Source organism: Gouania willdenowi, chromosome 13 (assembly GCF_900634775.1).
Source record: "Gouania willdenowi chromosome 13, fGouWil2.1, whole genome shotgun sequence".
NCBI lineage: Eukaryota > Metazoa > Chordata > Actinopteri > Blenniiformes > Gobiesocidae > Gouania > Gouania willdenowi.
The window spans coordinates 32,616,511-32,637,004 of record NC_041056.1 but is presented as its reverse complement, the minus strand read 5'-3'; the positions used below and the strand labels follow the sequence as shown (position 1 = coordinate 32,637,004).

Genomic DNA, 20,494 nt, shown 5'->3' with positions numbered 1-20,494 from the left:
AATTTAACCCAGGTGATTTCAGACAGGCTGCACGCACGCTCCTGTGACAGGGGTGGAGATTAAAGTGTCAGACCAATTACAAACACAGAAACTGTGTAGAGCAATTTACTTTACAATTGAGGAACACATTTCTAAAAATATGAAGAATTAAAACCCATAATTAAGACCAAAAACAACAGTATTGCTGCAGAAAATGCAGGAACTAAGGAACACAGGCAGGAAGCTGCTGATGCTGTTAATGTGTAAAAGTATGAGATTATCCAATATTAATCCATGAGATGATAAATGGACAGCGCTCTGATCTGTTTCACTTTATTACATCACACACGTGTTTCTATTCACTTAGTCCTCAATGTATCACACACACACTGGGATGAGAGCACATTGTTCTTGCTGTCAGTGTCACTATAGACACGCGTATGTAGGAATTAAAAAATTAATGATCAGCGTGCCTCATTCCTGGGTAGAGTGAGGGATGGTGGGGCCTGGAAATCGTGGTCCGTCTATGATACGGATCATTCCTTCATGTACAGCTGACTGTAGATCAGTCCATCAGATGTAAAGCTTTTCCTAAAGGATGTCAACAATAAACAAAAACATTGCATTTATCCATTAATAATCTTTCTTTCCTAAATGCAGATGTCAGATCTGCACCAACCAGGATCTTCTAACAATGGACAGCTCATTTTACAAGAAAATTGAGGTCTAGGTATCATTGGATAATCCCAAATTCATTTGTGAACTAAAATAAAATAACCGTTTTTCTTCCTCTCTTTTTCAAACAAAAAACATTTTTTCCTTTTACAATTGATAACTGAAAAACAGCAGTTTCCTTTTTGCATTCTGAACTCTGAAATGAAAAACGAAGTCACGTGACACGAGGTCACGTGGTCAAGCTTTTTCCTTTTTTTTTTTCAGGAGACATGCAGAAGTGAATGTGTCAGAATAAAAGCATAGAGAGCAAGAGAATAAAAAGTAGGCACATGATCTATTACAGAGGGTGAGAGATCATTAAAAATACTTACAAAAGCTACATAAAGATCCATTTTTATTTCGACATGAAATTAAGCTGGGTTTGTAAGCATACGCGGTTCCTAGGACCAGCGGTGCTAGGAACCCTATTGTAATCGTTCTGATTATTATTATAGTTACCTTTTATTTTTCCTTGGGTAAAAGTGGTGCTGCAGAATAAACCCTGCAAGGTAGGGCGGTGCCCTTTGGTGGTTGGGTCCAAAACCCCCAGGGGACCATGGAGGCAAAAATTCACATATGTCCGCCAGCAGGTATAACAAAGGTCAACACGTTTTGGCCAATAACTCCCACACCGTTTGTTGCAAATTTAAAACCTTCATATCCACAGATTCCTTGAATAGCACTGAATCACCTGGGCCAAATTTGAATAATATAGGCCACTAGGGGGCGCTACAAATAACAAATATTTATATCTCTTAAATGGCAAGACCAATATTTACCAAATTTGGAGGGTATGATCTTGGGTCCCTCCTGAGGCGATATCTCAAAGGTATTCACGATTGGTCAAAGTGGGCGTGGCTTATTACATCATATCCCATAAATAAATAAACATTTATTTCTGCTGAATTATTATAGCACCAATAAGCTCATGGTGCAGTTAACAGATCATCTGGACTGGTCATTACACACTTCATCTGTGGTCTAGTAAACCCAGCAGCATTTGAATATGATGTGTGAGATGTCCACTACATTCTACTGGGGAACCATCAAGCTGTACATGTATGTTCCTCTGCTTCAGCAGCTTCAGACAGAAGGTCTTCAGTGAGTGTTGAGGATGGCAGAGAAGCTCATTCATCATGTGGTCTTTTTATTTGGGAAGAGGTTCCACAGCAGGTGTGTCAAAGTTAGTTCAGGGGCCAAACATTGACCAGTTTGATCTCTAGTGGGCCGCAAATCTTAGGCAATTTTAACATTATTCTGCCTTATAAATTCAATGTAAAGTAATGGAAGTTACACACAATATCTAATCTTTAAAGTTCCTTGAGTTTGTAACTATATTTTATTCAATTCAAAGGAAAAATGTCTAATCATTTTAATACATTTTGATATGCAATATAAGCGTGGGAAAACTCTGAGCCCTGGCAAATTTTGTGGATATTCATTGAATTTATGTATTTAGGGCTGAGACATCTACAACTGAATGACTTGGTTCTACACAATGATTTATGCTTTCTGTATTTGGGCCTTGAGTTTGGCACGTGTTCCCCAGCATCAAACCCAGAACTGCTCAGTCCTGCAACAGTTTCATGCCCCAGGCCATCAGAATCCTGACCTCACAATAAAGGCTTCAAACTGTCTTTATTTACTGCAAAAATGCTCTTTATTAGGGCAACTTTAAGTTAGTCCAGGTATAAAAAATTAAATAATAATATTGATAATGATCCTGACAAATGTTCTATAGTCAGAAGGTGAAAGAACTATTACCAAGCACAGTGGAATCTATGAAAATGTATATAATGTGTTGTAAATGTACCAGATATGATAATACATTTGATTAATGATTTCCAATATACAATGATCTTGTGACGCAAGAACATGTGAACGTTCATGAAATACTGTTTGCAAAGAAGAAACATATCCCCACAGTGCCAACTGCTGGTCATTTTTTTGTAACTCCGTTCGTGCGTGCTGGTCGCGAGCATCAGCATAATTTCATGTCGAAATAAATAAAATGACCCAAAAATGGATCTTTATGTAGCTTTTCTAAGGCTTTTTTAATGATCTTTCACCCTCTGTAATAGATCTTGTGCCTGTTTTATAGTCTCTCTCCCTCTATGCTTTTATTCTGACGCCATCACTTCCACATGTCAGCTGAAAAAAAAGCCAGACCATGTGACCTCGTGTTACGTGACTTCGTTTTTCGTTTCAGAGTTCAGAACGGAAAAAGGGAACAGCTGATTTTCTATTTTCAGTTCTAAACGGGGAAAGGAGAATGGAAAAGGGAAACTTGTGGAGCCGAAGAAAGGGAGTCGGAGGTGGAGTGTTCAGCATAGAACTCCAATCTTTATTTTCCATTACAACAGCTCTTATTCACCACACTAACACACAGGGGTGAGCATGTGCAACACCAAAAAACTTCCCCGTGGAAACACCCTTCTCAATACAAAAAGTTCCCCCCCGGAACTCCTCAGATATTGGGTGGATTATGAACCTGAAAACATGAGCACCACATGAGCCCCCCCAGAATTCACCCATACACAAAATCACTGTGTCAAGGAGGCACAACGAGCCGGCCCCTACGACTCCGCGCACCGAAGGAAAGGGGAAGTGACGCCGGCGAGTCCAACTCAGCAGCCACAGGGCTGCGGGGGGGCGCGTCAGGGAACACTGCAGGGCGATCAGACGAACGAGACACGAGGGCGTCCCCGCCGCGGGGGCTGCGCCAACTCCACCGGGAGGCTTAAGTCCAGGTGAGCAGGCTTAACGCGGTCCACCGAAACACGCTCCGGCCTGCCACCTATATCCACCACCAAATGCTTGACCCCGTGATCCAGGACCTGGAAGGGGCCGTCGTACGAGGGCTGAAACGGAGCACGATGCGCGTCATGTCGAATGAACACGACTGTGGAGCTTGACCCCCAAATTCTCCGCCACAGCATTCCATAGCTCGGAAGTGAACTGCGAACCGCGGTCAGAGGAAATGTCAGCCGGGGTGCCGAACCGAGCTACCCACGTCCCGATAAACGCACAGGCTACATCAACTGCTGACGTTGCCGCCAGTGGGACAGCCTCAGGCCAGCGGGTGGTCCTGTCCACCATCGTGAGTAAGTAGGTGAAACCATGTGACGAGGGCAGGGGACCCACCAAATCTCTGTTAACATGATCGAACCGCCGCTCCGGGACCAAGAAATGCACTAAAGGAGCCTTCGTGTGCCGGTGCACTTTAGCCCGCTGGTAAGCTACGCACGCGTTTTTTAAGACCCTGCCAAACGAACTTAGCCGCCACCAAACGCACAGACGCTTTCCTGCCCGGATGCGAGAGGTTGTGGACCGCCTCGAACACCAAACGCCTCCAATCGATGGGAACAACTGGCCGCGGCCTGCCGGTGGACGTGTCACACAGGAGCACCGCGCCCGCGTCGCCGAAAGGTACCTCCGCCAGGTGTAGCCCGGAGCCTGAGTCTTTAAGGGCCAACACACTGGAGTCAGAGATCTGGTCTTTTGCCACGTGGACATAATCGAGCCCCAACTGAACCGTCCCTAGCATGACCCTGGAGAGGCAGTCTGCTACCACGTTCGACTTGCCGGCAACGTGACGTACGTCAGTGGTAAACTCCGAGATGTACGCCAGCTGCCGCTGCTGGACCACGGCCGCCACCTTGGACATAGCGAATGTCAGGGGTTTGTGATCCATGAACGCTGTAAACTCCCGACCCTCAAGCAAAAAACGGAAGTGCCGTACCGCGAGCCAAAGCGCGAGGAGCTCCCTGTCAAACGCGCTGTACTTGCGTTCCCTGGCAGTCAGTTGTCTGCTAAAAAAGGCAAGCGGTTGCCAGGCGCCCCCACCCACTGCTCGTGAACGGCGCCGACTGCGTAGTCCGACGCGTCCGTAGTGATGGCGATCGGGGCCGACGGGGACGGGTGAGCCAACAGCGTCGCCTGTGCTAGTGCTGTCTTGACGTCTCTGAACGCTAGATCCTTTTCCTCAGTCCAGTCGATTGCCTGACCAGGGGATTTACCCTTAAGAGCCTCATACAACGGTCGCATGATGTGGGCAGTATGAAGCGGTGGTAAAAGGTCACCATACCGAGGAAGTCTCTAAGCGACCGTGCGGACTGCGGACGTGGAAAAGCTACAACCGCCTCCACTTTCGACGCGAGGGGGACCGCCCCATCCTCTGTGACGCGGTGCCCGAGAAAGTCCACGGCAGAGCGACCGAAAACACACTTCGCCGGATTGACAATCAGCCCGTGCTCGCTGAGCCTCATGAAGAGGGCCCGCAGGTGGGCGAGATGTTCAACCTCAGAGGCGCTGGCAATCAGAATGTCATCCAAGTACACGAAAATCCATGGCATGTCCCGGAGAACTGAGTCCATCAACTGTTGGAAGGATTGAGCAGCGTTCTTAAGCCCGAACGGCATGCGCAGGTACTCGAACAACCCAAAGGGGGTGATGACCGCCGTCTTGGGAATGTCCGCTGGGTGCACCGGAACCTGATATCCACGAACTAGGTCCACCTTAGAGAAAACCCGCTTGCCAGACAGGTGTGCCGAAAAATCCAGTATGTGGGGGACCGGGTAGCGGTCGGGCACAGTCTTGTCATTGAGGCGGCGGTAGTCCCCACATGGGCGCCAACTGCCATTGGGTTCAGGGACGATGTGCAGAGGGGCCGCCCACGGGCTGTCAGAGCGGCGGATGATGCCCAGCTGCTCCATGTGAGCAAATTCAGCCTTCGCCGCTGCGAGTTTGACCGGATTGAGACGCCGCGCCCTGGCGTAAGTCGGTGGGGCTTCGGTAACTACATGGTGCTCCACCCCATGTCTGACTGCAAGCGCCGAGAATGTGGGCGATGTTAACTCTGGGAACTCGGCGAGTAGGCGGAGATGTACATCCTCCTCGGACAAGGAGGCTGAAAACCCGTCATAGGCAGCAACACCTCGGGAGCATGGGAGAGAGGAGAAAGTTAATGCGTCGACTAACCGGTTGTTCTTAACATCCACCAGGAGACCGTGGGCGCAGAGGAAGTCTGCCCCCAAGAGGGGAAAAGCAACATCAGCAGCTACGAAACACCACTTGAACCTCTGTCCTCCGAAACACAGCTCGACGCTCCGCGTGCCGTAAGAGCGGATGGGGCTACCATTAGCGGACGCTAACGGCAGCCCACGACCCCCCGCCAAGATCTCTGTCCTCGATGCAGGAACGATGCTCCTCTGGGCGCCGGTGTCGCAGAGGAACTTGCGACCGGAGACAATGTCTTTGATGAAGAGTAGCCTGCTGGAGCTGCTGACGTTCAGGGCCACTACTGAGCGCCAGCCCTTTTGTTTCCCCCCGGCTTGAAGCTGCATGGGGGGCGGCACTTCTTGGCTTTGTCTCCAAACTTTGCATGGTAGATGCACAGCCCCGAAATCCCACGGCGATCGGGCTCCGCTGTGGCATTAGCTGTCCGTGTAGCTCTGTTGGGGGTGGACAGGCTGAATGCCGGGGCCAGTGTGTCAGGGAAAGGCTGCTGCGTGGCCAGGAAAAAACGGTCAGCCTCTGTAGCCAGTGTACGTGGCTCTGTAATGCTGGTATTGGCTAAGGCAGTCTGAACACGAGGAGGCATGTGGCGTAGGAACATTTCTATAAAAAGAAAATTGGGTTGCTCCCCTCCAAGCAGATTTAACATCCTTTCCATTAATTGTGACGGTTTGCTGTCCCCCAGGCCTTGGATGGCGAACAACTGACGTGCTCTCTTTTTGAGGGACAGTTCAAAAGTCTTAATGAGATGGGCTTTGAACGTCACGTACTTGTCTTGGACGGGAGGATTAGAGATGAAATCCACCAACCTGGAGGTTGTGGAGCTTCCGAGCGCCGCCACCACATGGTAGTATCTCCTTTCATCCTCCGCGATGCCACGGCAGGCAAAGTGAGCTTCCACGTGGGCGAACCATGCTTTAGCGTTGCACTCCCAGAACTCCGGTAATCTCACAAAACTATCGTTGTTATTCATGTTCGCTACGGTCCTGGAAACTTCTTCAGGACCTGGAACGTCGGGGTCACCAGTGTGGAGCCGAAGAAAGGGAGTCGGAGGTGGAGTGTTCAGCATAGAACTCCAATCTTTATTTTCCATTACAACAGCTCTTATTCACCACACTAACACACAGGGGTGAGCATGTGTAACACCAAAAAACTTCCCCGTGGAAACAACCTTCTCAATACAAAAAGTTCCCCCCCGGAACTCCTCAGTTATTGGGTGGATTATGAACCTGAAAACATGAGCACCACAAACTGCTGTTTTTCATTGTTCAATTGTAAAAGGGAAAAGGAGAAAAGGACACGGGAAAATCGAAAATCGGGCCATTTGTTTTATGGTTTTTTGATTAAAACGGTAAAACTTTTTTTTTATTTTTTGTTTGAAAAGGAGAGGAAGAAAAACGGTTATTTAATTTTGGTTTACAGATGAATTTGGGATTATCCAATGATACCCAGACCTAGTAAACCTATTTTCATTATTTATCTCACTTTTTTAACCACATTTACAGAGGTAAAACTAAAAAGCAATAAATCTAAATCTAAATGGTATATGTTATATTTAAATGTTAAATCTATATCTAAATTTTAAATCTAAATCTAAATGGTATATGTTATATCTAAATGTTAAATCTATATCTAAATTTTAAATCTAAATCTAAATGTTAAATTTAAATCTAAATGTTTAAATCTAAATATAAATAATATATGTTAAATCTCAGCATGTCGCATCAAATTAACACACATCAACAAACTACATCATTAAAATACATTTTAATAACTGTGTTGCACTGTTGTGTTGCGGGAGTGTACTGTGAAGGGCAGCTCGTCCACCTGCCATGACTGTGCGCTCGATCTCCGCCGCACGGAGAGAACCAGCCATACATATCACCCAGGCAAGTATCGGTGAAGAGGTGGGTGGGAGCAGCTTTGTGTGTTTCTGCTTGTGTATTGGTTGAGGTTACAAGGGGAAGGGTCAATTAGCATATGTGTGAAATGTTCAAGTTCAACATTTAGATTTAGATTTAACATTTAGATTTAATATTTAACATTTATATTTAACATTTAACATTTAGATCTAAGATTAAGAATTTAGATATGATATATAACATTTACATTTATATTTAAACATTTAGATTTAACATATATTATTTAGATTTAGATTTAAACATTTATATATAAGATTTAACATTTAGACTTACATTTAACATTTAGATATAACATATACCATTTAGATTTAGATTTAAATATTTAGATTTAATGCTTTTTTTTTTTTTTTACCTCTATATATGTGGTTAAATGTTGAGTTAAATGTAGGAAAATGTGCTAAATATGAGAAAAGTGAGATAAATAATGAAAATGTGTTAGCTAAAACTTTTATACTAAATTTTTACACTTGGCACCCCATACAGACCCAAATGACATTTGAGTTGGATTTTATTGTTACAGCTCAAACTTCAAAATTGAGCACTCTATCAAATCTACACCAGCTTCTCCCAGAAAAAAGTAGGTTGACTGCATATTTAATATATGAATGAATAAATATGGCCACGATAAACACTTGTCACATACTGTGGTGTAATTACATTGTAATCTACAACTGTACGCGCCTGGTTTCTTCGAGTATACGTTTTATTAACCGTGTTGTTATGCAGCGTATCACTGGGGTATCTTTGTGCACCTGTGAACCTTGCGGTCGCCCTCAGACTTCGCACTCTATTGGTGGAAGGCTGTGTCATTCAATAACATTACCCAGGCGTCATCGCAGCGCAGCAGTCCATTGGCTGTCTATCCTAAATAATCCTACCGCCGGCTCAGCCAGGGATTCGTTCACCATGTTGGATCAACGGCTCATTTAAACGGTAGTGTGACCAGGAATTTTCTCTGTCAGTGATAATAGGAGCATCGTGGGCCCCACAGTGTGGAGGCTTTTGTTTTTTAAATCTCTTTTCTCTTCATGCTACTGACAGCAGGGTCCAACGGAAGGGTGGTTGTTTGTAGACACCCGTTACCCCCGAACTGTCAGTTTGAGCGCAGCTGTCTTTTCCCCCGACTCCACAGGCAGTGGGAGACTTTTCGCCGCAGTGAAGGGACAGAACTTCCTCCGGCTGTGCCGCTCTGAGCCTCCCCTGGATGTTTGGACTGAAGTGCAGTGGAAACGCAGGCTTGTCAATGGAGCTCAGAGTTTGGGTAGGATGTCTATCGCCGTGTTTTGAGTCATGGCGAAAACCTGGTCGCTCTATTTGAGTGGTGGTGGTGGTGGGGGGGGTGGTCTTCGTCGGGGCACTCGGCTCGGTGGATCCCTGGTGTAATACTATGTGAGTGAGAGCGGATGGCCAAGGCCTGGGCCTGTCTGCCAGTGTGCGCCGTGGTGTCGTGGCCTGGGCTGGGATTCACCTCATCTGCAGTGGATCAGCAGTGTTAATTACTCAGAGATTAGCCCTTTTTACTGTCTGGCCTTGTTCACGGCTCAGCGGTGAGAGAGGCCACACCAGTTTCAGGAATAGATGAGGAGCCGGTGGTTCTGGTGGTGTGGGGAGCATCATCGGCGTAGTATTTAACTCGGACACTTTACGAAGATGGATGTCGTGTTGTCCACGCTATAGATCGCACTGCTCTGTTTAAAGTAGGACCTGGATTTCATGCGGAGGGAGGAGGCTCCATGTCTGTCATGAGTGCCATCTAGGACTTGTATTTATTGAGGGGGGAGCGGGTGTTTACTTTTTAATTAATTTGATTTCTTGCTTAAAAGTGACACGTCTGGTGTGCAGGTTATTAATCTGGGTGTTCACTGATGATATGCTCATATGCTTTAACTCATCAGCCCCAGGCTACAGTAAATACTGGTGTGCCGAGAAAATAGACAATTTCTTGGAAGTGGGTCAGATAATTTCTGGCATAATGTTAAAAAGCTTTATCAGAATACTTTTTCTGGCTGCAGAGTCAAAATATCAGGTGTTGGACTAAAAAAAAAAGACTGGGCTTCTGTAGTTGTAACTGAGTTTCACTCTGGTAGCCATCCTCACTACTTGTAGGCAGACTGAAAGGAGCCATCCGGCTCCGTTATATGGCTGTTGGCAGCACGACTACTCCAAATGTTCTCAAAATGATGGCTGCTTACAACAGTGGCTCCTCGGCTGTGGCTGCCCATCACCCGCATCACCACCACCAGCTGCAGCATCTTCCACCTCCCCACATGCGCCACCACCATCACGCCGGGCAGCATCACTTGCAGCACCCTGGCTCTGCCGCCGCCGTGCACACGGTACAGCAGCATACGTCCACAGCGGCTGCCGCGGCAGTGATGTTCAACCCTGGGCAGCAGCAGCCCTATTTCCCCTCTCCCGCTCCAGGACAGGCTCCCGGACCGGCAGCGGCAGCAGCACCAGCTCAGGTTCAAGCCGCTGCTGTTGTAAAAGCCCACCAACATCACCACTCCCATCAACAGCAGCATCAACACTCGCATCACCTGCAGCAACAGCTGGACTTAGAGCCCGACCGGCCCATCGGCTACGGAGCGTTTGGAGTGGTTTGGTATGTGTTTTATTAATAATAATAATAATAATAATGCATTCGATTCTATACAACTGTTTTCATAGACAATTAAAGCGCTTTACATTGCATTATTAAGCTACTATCAGGGCCGTTTCTAGCCATTTTGGTGTCCTAGGCGAAATTCGATTTTGGAGCCCCCGACCCCCCACCCCGCCATATGTCAGTTTCATTACTTTTGTACTGAGGAGCAAGTCCATTGAGACGTTCGAGTCCCATTGTAGACCTTAAACAGGTTTTGATATGTTTAAGCCTTGAGAAGCCCTGCGCTCAATGCATTATTTTGCGTGTAAGTCAAGACCCCACTTTGCACATGGCACCAGTGCAGATCAGGTCAGGTGCAAGAATGGCACGGCCAGGGTTTTTGGTTCCCATGAAAAGAAATTCCACTATTTGAATTAAAACTCTGTATTCTAAAGATATTTTGGACAATCATTAATTGGTAGGGAAAGTACTGAAAGTCCAATAAGATTTATTTTGATTCAATTATTTACAGCAAAACATTATTATGGCAGATAGAAACATTTATGTATGACAAAGTGGCTTTATAAAGTCATTTGTTTGTTTTTTAACAGACTTGAACCATTTACATTCCACTGTATGTGAGACTAGACCCAAGGGCTGCTCACGCCTTTAGTTTAGACCATCAGGGGAATATGGATGTGTACTTTAGTCAATCTACAAATAATAAAATTAGTGAGGGCCACGGGCCATTTGCCCCTCAATTTAGCCAAGAATGTCCCTGAAAACCTTGTTCTAGGTTCCAAAAGTTTTTTGACAACAACTCTGGAGCCGAGCGCTGTTCACGGCAGCGGAGCCTCCACGGTGTGCACCACCGCCGCTACCGCCCCCAGCCCTCACACACACACACACAGAGACGGCAGTACTCGTCCTGGTTACCTGAAGCTGCCTTGCTGTGATGCATCATGGACCGCTATTTGGTTAAGCTCAGACAACCATCCAACAAAGTGAAACAATCTAAGTTCCTCCGTCAGATCCACCCTAAGTTCCACAAACACGGGGACAGAGATGAACCCGCAGCATTGACTATGAACTGGAAACTCAACTAAAGCTAACTATGCTAAGCTAACCCACCGACACATAGACTGGGCTATAAGCTAACACTAACCACTCCTTATAAGGAATAGACCAAGTAAAAAGAACACGTCTTACTGTCATCAAACCACAGAGGGCCACCGAAATGTTTATGGTCAGATTTACCACTTGTATGGAAGAATAAAAGCCTGTTGTGTGAAATTAATGTTAGCATAAATACTAATGTCACTATTCATCCGTCCCAACTTGTGAAACGTAGTATTTTTTAATTTGATTCACGTGTTCACTGACAAAGCTGGTCCCATTAAACTAATGTAACTATTGAGATTAATCCACCAAAATATACTGTAGTAATAGAGAGATATTTATCAATCATAACTTTATGTAACTCATTATCAGATAAATGAAACAAATTCAGCAGCAGTAAAAACACTAATGGAGTTATTTTTGCTTTTCATGTGCTTGTTTTTTAGAAAATAATCTCATTTTAAGTGAGAAAATAAATTAATTACATACAATAACACGATAGTGATCCACATGCACTAATATACTATATTCCATAAGATATCAGCTCATGAACTGAACAGCTACTGTAGCCTTTTTTAATGTGTCTAGTGTTGATGTATTCAGATGTATTTGTGTTTGTAAGGAACCTGTTTACACTTTAAGTTGGGAATTGTTTTATTTGTTTTTAGATTTTTATTCATCATGATGTTTATCGTTATTGTGATAAATACCAGAAATTATCGGGATCATTTTTTAGTCCATATCGCCTATCCCTCAATACAATTATTGAACACAGAACTTGTTGCTTTTTCTATCTTTCAAATAATATATAATAAATAAAACAGACCCATAAATCACAGTGCTGTAAATTAGCATATCAAAAAATAACACTGTTCATCACAAAATTAAGTACTGTAATGACATCAACGAATTACTTAGTAGTAGTAGTAGTAGTAGTAGTAGCCCCACAGCCTCTGCCGCCGATAGTGGTCGACTGTCCACTACAATCATTTACCCACTGACTTTGTTCATTTGTCACTCAAGGACTTAAGTTATTCATTTAGGCTCTGAACCCTGTCATCTTGTCCAGTGTGGACTGTAAGGGCCACTCTTTCTAGTTTAAAATAGAAGAAAGAATATGGAATCAGAACAGTATCATAATGAATGAACTCTTGCAGGGTTTTTCACGAATGCACATGCTTTGTTTCACAGTTGTATTTCAGATTCACAAATGCACACGATCTGTTTCGCAAATGCACATACACTGGTTCACAAATATATATATTTTTTTTCGCAGTTGTATTTCAAATTCATAAATGCACACGATCTGTTTTGCAAATATATATTTTCCGCAAACTTGTAATATAAATTCTGAAATGCACACGCTCTACTTCACAAATATTACTTTGAGGCACACTTAAATATTTATATGAATCCACAGATGATGCAAATTGTTGAATGTGCATTTACAAAGTGCTTCTGTGCTGTGAAACCTCTGTGTATTTGTGAATGCGTTGAATTTTGAGACTGCCCTGACGTCATGAGTCAATGAACGGCACCATTGGCTGATAAAAGTGATTGACAGATTCATCAGCTAATTAGGTGTTTGCTTTCAGCCAGTCATTTGGCTTCTTACATTTTCTCCACACTCTTGTTTGAACACTGCGTATGTGCACACATATCACTAGCTCTGCAATTGGGCTTTGGTTTTCCATCTGGTGTGTTTTTTTAACAAAAATTTACATGCTCAATGCCCCCAAAGCGTCTGCCGCATAGACATAACTATGATATTAATTATAGCCCCTCTCAACTGGATCTGCTTGTCGATAGCTCTGCTAGTCTACTAAAATCCACCTTGGACTCAATTGCCCCATTGAGGGAAAAAACTATTAAACGTCAGAGGGAAGCTCCGTGGTTTAGCTCTGAAACTCACACACTCAAACAAGCAACCCGTAAATTAGAGAGAATGTGGCGCTCCAATAAAACAGAGGAGTCACGAATACTCTGGCTAGAAAGCCATAGTAAATACATGACAGCCTTACGACATACTCGATCTACATACTACTCCTCACTAATTGAAGAAAATAAAAATAATCCGAGGTACCTTTTCAGCACTGTAGCCAGGCTAACACAAAGTCAGAGCTCTATTGAGCCCATGATTCCTCTAGCCCTCAGCTGTGAGGACTTTATGACATTTTTTAACGATAAAATTCATAAGATTAGAGATAAAATTAGCCACTCCCTGCCTTCACCTGGGCCTGCTGTACTATTAAATGTAAATAGGCCTAACCTAAACTGTTTCACACATATAGGACTTCAGGAACTTAACTCTATTATTTCATCCTCCAAACCATCGACCTGCCTTTCAGATCCGATCCCAACTAAGCTGTTTAAAGAAGTTGTTCCCCTGGTCTGCCCATCTTTGTTGGAGACAATAAATACTGTATATCCCTATCAATAGGCTACGTGCCACAGTCCTTTAAAGTAGCTGTAATCAAACCCCTTCTCAAAAAACCTACTCTTGATTCCAGCACTTTAGCAAACTACAGGCCTATATCTAATCTTCCTTTTATTTCAAAGATTCTTGAGAAAGTTGTGGCGGCTCAGCTCTGTGACTTCCTTCAAAACAACAGCCTGTTCGAGGACTTCCAGTCAGGTTTTAGAGCTCAACACAGCACAGAGACTGCTTTAGTTAAAGTAACTAATGATCTACTCTGGGCTTCAGATGAAGGACGACTCTCAGTGCTGGTTTTATTAGATCTTAGTGCAGCTTTTGACACTATAGATCACTATATTCTACTAGAGAGATTAGAGGAATTACTTGGAATCACAGGGACTGCCCTAAACTGCTTTAAGTCCTACCTATCTGATAGGTACCAGTTTGTACACGTGAATAATAAGTCTTCTGTGTACACTAAAGTAAGCTACGGGGTTCCTCAGGGCTCTGTGCTAGGTCCAATCCTCTTCTGCATCTATATGCTACCCCTTGGTAATGTTATGAGAAAATACTCTGTTAACTTTCACTGCTATGCTGATGATACCCAACTGTATGTATCAATGAAGCCAGGTGAGACAAATCAGCTATCTAAACTTGAGGCCTGTCTAAAGGACATTAGGGCCTGGATGGACCAAAATTTTCTTCTTCTTAACTCAGACAAGACTGAGGTCATTGTACTGGGCCCACGACACCTTAGCGAAACCTATGCTAGCCTAACTGACCTAGATGGCATTACTCTGGCACGAAGCACAACTGTTAGAAACCTTGGGGTTCTATTTGATCAGGATTTATCCTTCAACTCTCACATAAAACAAACTTCAAGAACTGCCTTCTTTCATCTCCGTAACATTGCTAAAATCAAACTTATCCTGTCTCAGAGCGACGCCGAAAAGCTTGTCCATGCTTTTGTTACCTCGAGACTGGATTATTGTAATTCTCTTTTAGCAGGCTGCCCGAGCAAGTCGCTTAAGACACTTCAGCTGGTTCAAAATGCTGCAGCACGTGTACTGACTAAAACTAGAAGAGATCACATTACTGCTGTATTAGCCTCTCTGCATTGGCTTCCCATAAAATATGGGAATAGAATTCAAGATTCTTCTTCTCACAAAGTGTCTTGAGATACCATTGGTTATGATTTGGCGCTATACAAATAAAAGATTGATTGATTGATGATTACAGATGCCGCATTGACTGCTGCAGCCCACTGTAGCGGTCCGTCTACAGGGCGGCCATCTTGGAACAGTGGCAATTGCTCCTACAGTGCATTACATCTATAGAGGAATGATGGGCTTACACAATTAAAGTTGTCATGAATCGCTCAATTCTCAAGCAATTTTTACGGGTTTTTTTTTTTTTTTTTTTTTTTTAACAAACGTCAGACATGATAGATAGATATATAGTTAGATACACATAAATAGAACAAAAGGAAGCCAGAAACTGTTGTGCACAGGTTTTTATTGACAACATTGCTTAAGGCTATACATTGCATTTGACAATTATTATTATTATTGTATAATTGTACTACTACTAAATTATTGTTATTGCTATTCTTATAATTATCATTATGTTCTCGTATTATTATTGATTTATTAATATTTTTTATAATTATTATTATTATTATTGTTATTATTATCATCATGTTGTATTCTTATATTCCCTTATTATCATTGTTATTATTGTTTATTATTAATATTTTTTGGTTATTGTATTATAGTTACTGGATTATTTTTTACATTATTTTGTTATTGCTATTATTATTGTTATTATTATAACCATTACTATATTACTATTACTATCACTATTATATCCCTATCATCATCATCTTTATTATTATTGTAGCCAAAGAACTGAAATATTCATTATAAAATTACGAATGATTTTGTTTCACTGGCAGTTCCCATTGTCTCCCTAAACTACTGTCTTTAAGAAACTTTAAACATGTGAACAATGTAGCCAGAGATAAAGAATTGTCTCCAACAAAAATAATTCCATCATTAGTCCTATTATTAGCTCTAGTGGATGTTGTATTCTTTCTAACCCATCAATTACTGCAGTAATTTTCTGTGTAACAGGCTGTTGCTAGGAACGCTAGATTCATAACATCAATGGTTCTGTCGGCGTTTATTTCACTATAGCTATAACAACCTAACAATATATTATCCCTTAGATCTTACCTGTGAAAAGTGATTCCACGAGATCTCGTTTCTAAACAGCGCTCATTAGAGCATCCATATACTGAACTGAAGTCTGGCATCTTTCTTGTCTGCTGCACACTGTTTAAACTATGCTCGAGTCAGAGGCAGAGAGGGTCTGGAGCTTAAGTATTGATATAAGCTCCAGCTATTTAAATACATCCAAGCATCTGGTATTGTAGCTTCATGTGTGACGTTTTTAAAAAATCAAACAGTTTGGAAATTGGTTCAAAATTCAATTAATAATTCTACTTAGAGATTGAGGGTTACCCTTTCTGTTGTAGATGTCCATGCACCGCTGCCTCCACTGGCACTGTTCCAGGATGGCGGCGCTGCAGGCGCATCCCTTCACAGTTGATGCGGCGTCCATGTATATAGGCTGTTTCTCAATCTGTGTACTTGTGTGCTTGGACTTGAGAAACATCATCATGCATGGCCCAAGTCCTGTTCCAATTCAAAGTCCGCTTTTCCGCAAGTCTGCTGTAAATCCCCTGATGAGAACTTGCTCCGCCCATTTTACCGAGCATGCATCAGAGGAGACTTGTGTGTACTCCGCCAGCTATATTTCCATTACCATTTTGTGAATTAGTTTTTTCCTTTTCTTCTTCGCTCATTATTATTATTTTTCAAATATTATCTTTAATCATTGAATTAATAAATGTATTTATCTACTTCATCCTTCTACCATTAATAGCCATCTTTTTTTTCTTATTTAATTTATTGTTTTTATTATTACTATTTTGTAAATATGTTTTTTTCTGTTTATTTATTATTATTATTTTTGCTCAATTATTATCATTAATCATTGAATTAATAGATCTATTTATCTAGTTCATCCTACCATTAATAACCAACTATTATTTTTCTTTATTTATTATTATTTTTAATTATTACAATTTTCCCTTTATTATTTATGTGGTAAAGGTACATTGCTGTCACAGGTGTTTTTGGCCATCCAATTAGCCATGACCAGATTAGCTTTTTATAGGGACTGTCAATATATAAAACAATACACACACACACACACAAAATAATGAATATTTACAACAATGACATTACTCAATGATACATATTATTTTCTTTGATGGTTACAGTGGAGCGCACATACTCCACACTGTTGTGCACGATGATGTCAGGAAGTTCGCTTTGTCCCAAAACGACGAGTATGCGAGTCCACGCTTACGCACTGCACATGTCCGTTCTCCAAGTTTGCTCCCACGAGTCCATACCCAGGATTTCACTAGTTCGAGGTATGCATACTTAAAATTGAGAAACAGCTATATTGTTCTACATTTGTAGCCGGTGCATCAGTATTATGGGGTATACAGGGAACGTGAGAATGAGAAAGGTTCCACGCTGTTTGGGGCAAACAAAACAAGCAATTAACACATAATTTTTTTAGTGCGTTAATTTTTCCTGAAATGTATTAATCGGAATTAACACTTTAAAGTGACAGCCCTTTATATAATAGCAATTTTCTATTAACTTCATGTATTTTTAAGGAAGAAATACTTTATCGGGTTATTTATCGTTATCAGGATATAAATCTATCGTGATATAACATTTTCTGCATATCTCACAGCACTAGCCTACATTACACAATACTTCGAAATATTTAATCAACCGTGTAGTGTGTCCTGTTGTGATCTTTGTGTCATGCAGATGTGAGAGGCACATTGATAAAAGTAAACAGTAAAACCCCTGTAGCTTCTTTGAAACCACAAAGAGCCAGGTCCTGGCATTGGCCTGGTGCCTGCTGCTGCCCTCCCAGGCATTTAAAAAACTCTAGTCTGAACTGATCAGTTTGCTTCTTAGGAGCCTTCCCATATAGAAAGCAGACATTTAATATAGTCAATTTATCTTTTATCAGTGATGACACTCTTAGGAGGACCACAGATCCTTAATTCTTAATTGTTCCTCTCATATGGCTAAGTGAAGAGAGGCTATTATTTAATAATTTAATTGTTTTCGCTGCTGCTTCCTGCTTAAAAACTCAAAACTCAACTCAAACTTTATTGATATGTGATGTTACATATGTTGTTACACACTGTTACACATATAAATTTGTCCTCTGCAATTTAGCCCATTTTTGCGGCGCCTGGGGAGCAGTTCGGGTTTAAGGGACTTGCTCAACAACCGGGAACCCTCTGATTTCAAGGCAAGTGTCCTTAACCACTAGGCCACCACTCCCTTAGGGATGCAAGTTCCTGTAAAATATATACATGAAGGATCAAAAAGAAATTTTAGAGGCTTAATCAAAGGGTACCTGTAGTGAATTTTAATTGCAAGCGTGACAATAGTACTAGAGGTGTAGTTGAGTAACTTTTTTCTTTTGTTAATACTTGAAATTTCTTAGTTTTTTTGTAAGAACAGAGAAACATAAACAATACTGCAACATAAACAGTAAACAGTGTCACAGTGCATCTAAGTTGACAATCATTATTTTCTATTACATTTCTAGGCCATTGACATTCTTACAATGTTTGGTAAAACAGGGTTCTGTACAACATTTTGAGTATGTTTTATTACAGTACATGGGTAGTGTGGGGTGTGGAGGGGATCTTATATCTGAAAGTATAACATTATTTTTGTCCATTTTGCAATGTACGACTCTTTTTGTAGGCGTAGTAAGAAGGTCAATCTTTCCATCTCATGAATCTCGCTGATAACTTCAACCCAGTTATCTACTGTAGGTGCATCTTCCTGTAACCATTTACAAGTTTTTGCTTTCTTTGCTGAAGCAATCAGTATTTTCAGCAGGTATCTATCATGTCCTGTCATTCCTTCAGGTAAATCACCCAGATGAAGTGTTGTGCATCATAATTGAATATTCTGCCCAAAAATGTGTTGTAGGACTTCCCAAATATTTTCCCAGAATATGACGGTTGTCCGTTCCATCATTCCCACAACTTCTCCAACATGTACGGCCCATTGATATAAAATGTGTTATCATTTTAGGGGTAGCCAAAAAGCGGACAAGATTCTTCCTGCGAAATTCACTCCAATCCATGGAACAGGAGTTAGAGGAGGCAGTTTCACACATGTTCTCCCATTGTTCATCAGTTGTTTTATCATTCAATTATTTTTCCCATATCTCCCTGATGTAGTTTGTGGTCTCTCTTCTACCTTTTATAATTCCTTGATAAAGTTTTGAAATTATTGATTTAGAGTTACCAGCATATGCCTGTATTATTGATCGTATTATTCCATTGGGTTCTGTAATTGCCTCGTTCTTACATATTTCTTTTAGAAAGTATTGACGTGATTGTAAATATATGAAAAATATGTGCTTTTCTAAATTGTATTTTTCTCTTAGTACCTGAAAACCTATTAATGTTTTGTTCTCTGTTATGCTACAGTAGCTGTTAATGCCGTTATTGACTCAGTGCTTAAATCCAGAATCCATTTGTTTGGGTTTGAATTCTGTGTCATATGCAATCTACTTAAGTTTTTTTACCTGATCCCATAAATGTAGTTCTTTTATTACTTCAAACCACGTATATAAAGGTGCAATCTGCGACTCTCAGATCCCTCCCCGCTGCTCTCTTGCCCTGCCTCCAAACTTTCCAAAGTCCCTTCCTCAGTGGAGCTAACAAGCTAAAGTATATTACTGCAGTGCTTCTCTTTCTCAATGTGCACTCAGTACACCAACCTAGCAGCAGCAACAACACATTGTCACTTACAGCAGCTCACATGGCGGATGTTGCGCGCACATTAACAACACATGCACTACAGAGTTCTAGTGTGTAACAATTACGAATCAAACATAATGTAAGTCAAACAGCAGTAATGACCTTTTAAGCAGAAAAGTCACCAATTCCATCTTCTAATCCTCCTGACAGCTGTCAGATTTGATTGGTTTTTTTTGCTCAGTCGCGGTGCATTCTGGCAATCTGCTAAAGGAAGCAGGAGCAGCAGGCAGGACTCAATCAGCCTGTTTTTTTCACACAAACTACAAGTTTAATGTAAAGCTGTCCTTACTTAGTGACAGCTTTAGCAAATATGACAAATAGTTACTTTTATAAGAGTTGCAGACTGCACCTTTAAGGTAAGGGGTAAGCGGTTGAGATTATCTTGATAAATTATGGTTAGTTTGTAATCCCCAATCATTGCTTGTATTGGGATCCCCTTGCATTTACTCTCCATCTTCCACTTTGCTTCATATCCACTCTCACACCAAAAGGCTGTATTTTTTAATTGGGAAGAGTAATAATAATCTCTGAGGCTAGGGAGAGACATACCTCCTCCCTCCTTACTGATAGTTAAGGTATTGTATTTAATTCTTGGTTTGTTCCTGTTCCAAATGAATAGTGAAACCTGCCTATCCCACTCTTGAAATTATTTAATTGGGACCGCAACTGGAAGTGACATAAAAAGGTACAGAGCTCTGGGCAAAATGGACATTTTTATGAACCCGATTCTCACACTGAAGTTCAACAGGGGTGTTGACCAGTTATTAAAGTCTTTTTTGATTGTCTTGTTTTTTTGT

General features: G+C 41.9%; 1 protein-coding gene across 2 annotated transcripts in view; it reads left to right on the top strand.

Moving 5' to 3' along the window:
- The first annotated feature begins 8,519 nt into the window (after positions 1–8,519).
- nlk2 (nemo-like kinase, type 2) overlaps positions 8,520–20,494 on the top strand; it is a 56,089-nt gene continuing 44,114 nt past the window's right edge. Inside the window, exons 1-2 of one of the 2 annotated variants that reach the window (XM_028464269.1) lie at positions 8,520–8,564; positions 8,764–10,236. In XM_028464269.1, the coding sequence (XP_028320070.1) occupies positions 9,770–10,236 (467 nt within the window). In that variant the 5' untranslated portion in view covers positions 8,520–8,564; positions 8,764–9,769. Of the gene's footprint in view, positions 10,237–20,494 lie in introns of both variants that reach the window. The other variant, XM_028464270.1, reaches the window with a different exon arrangement.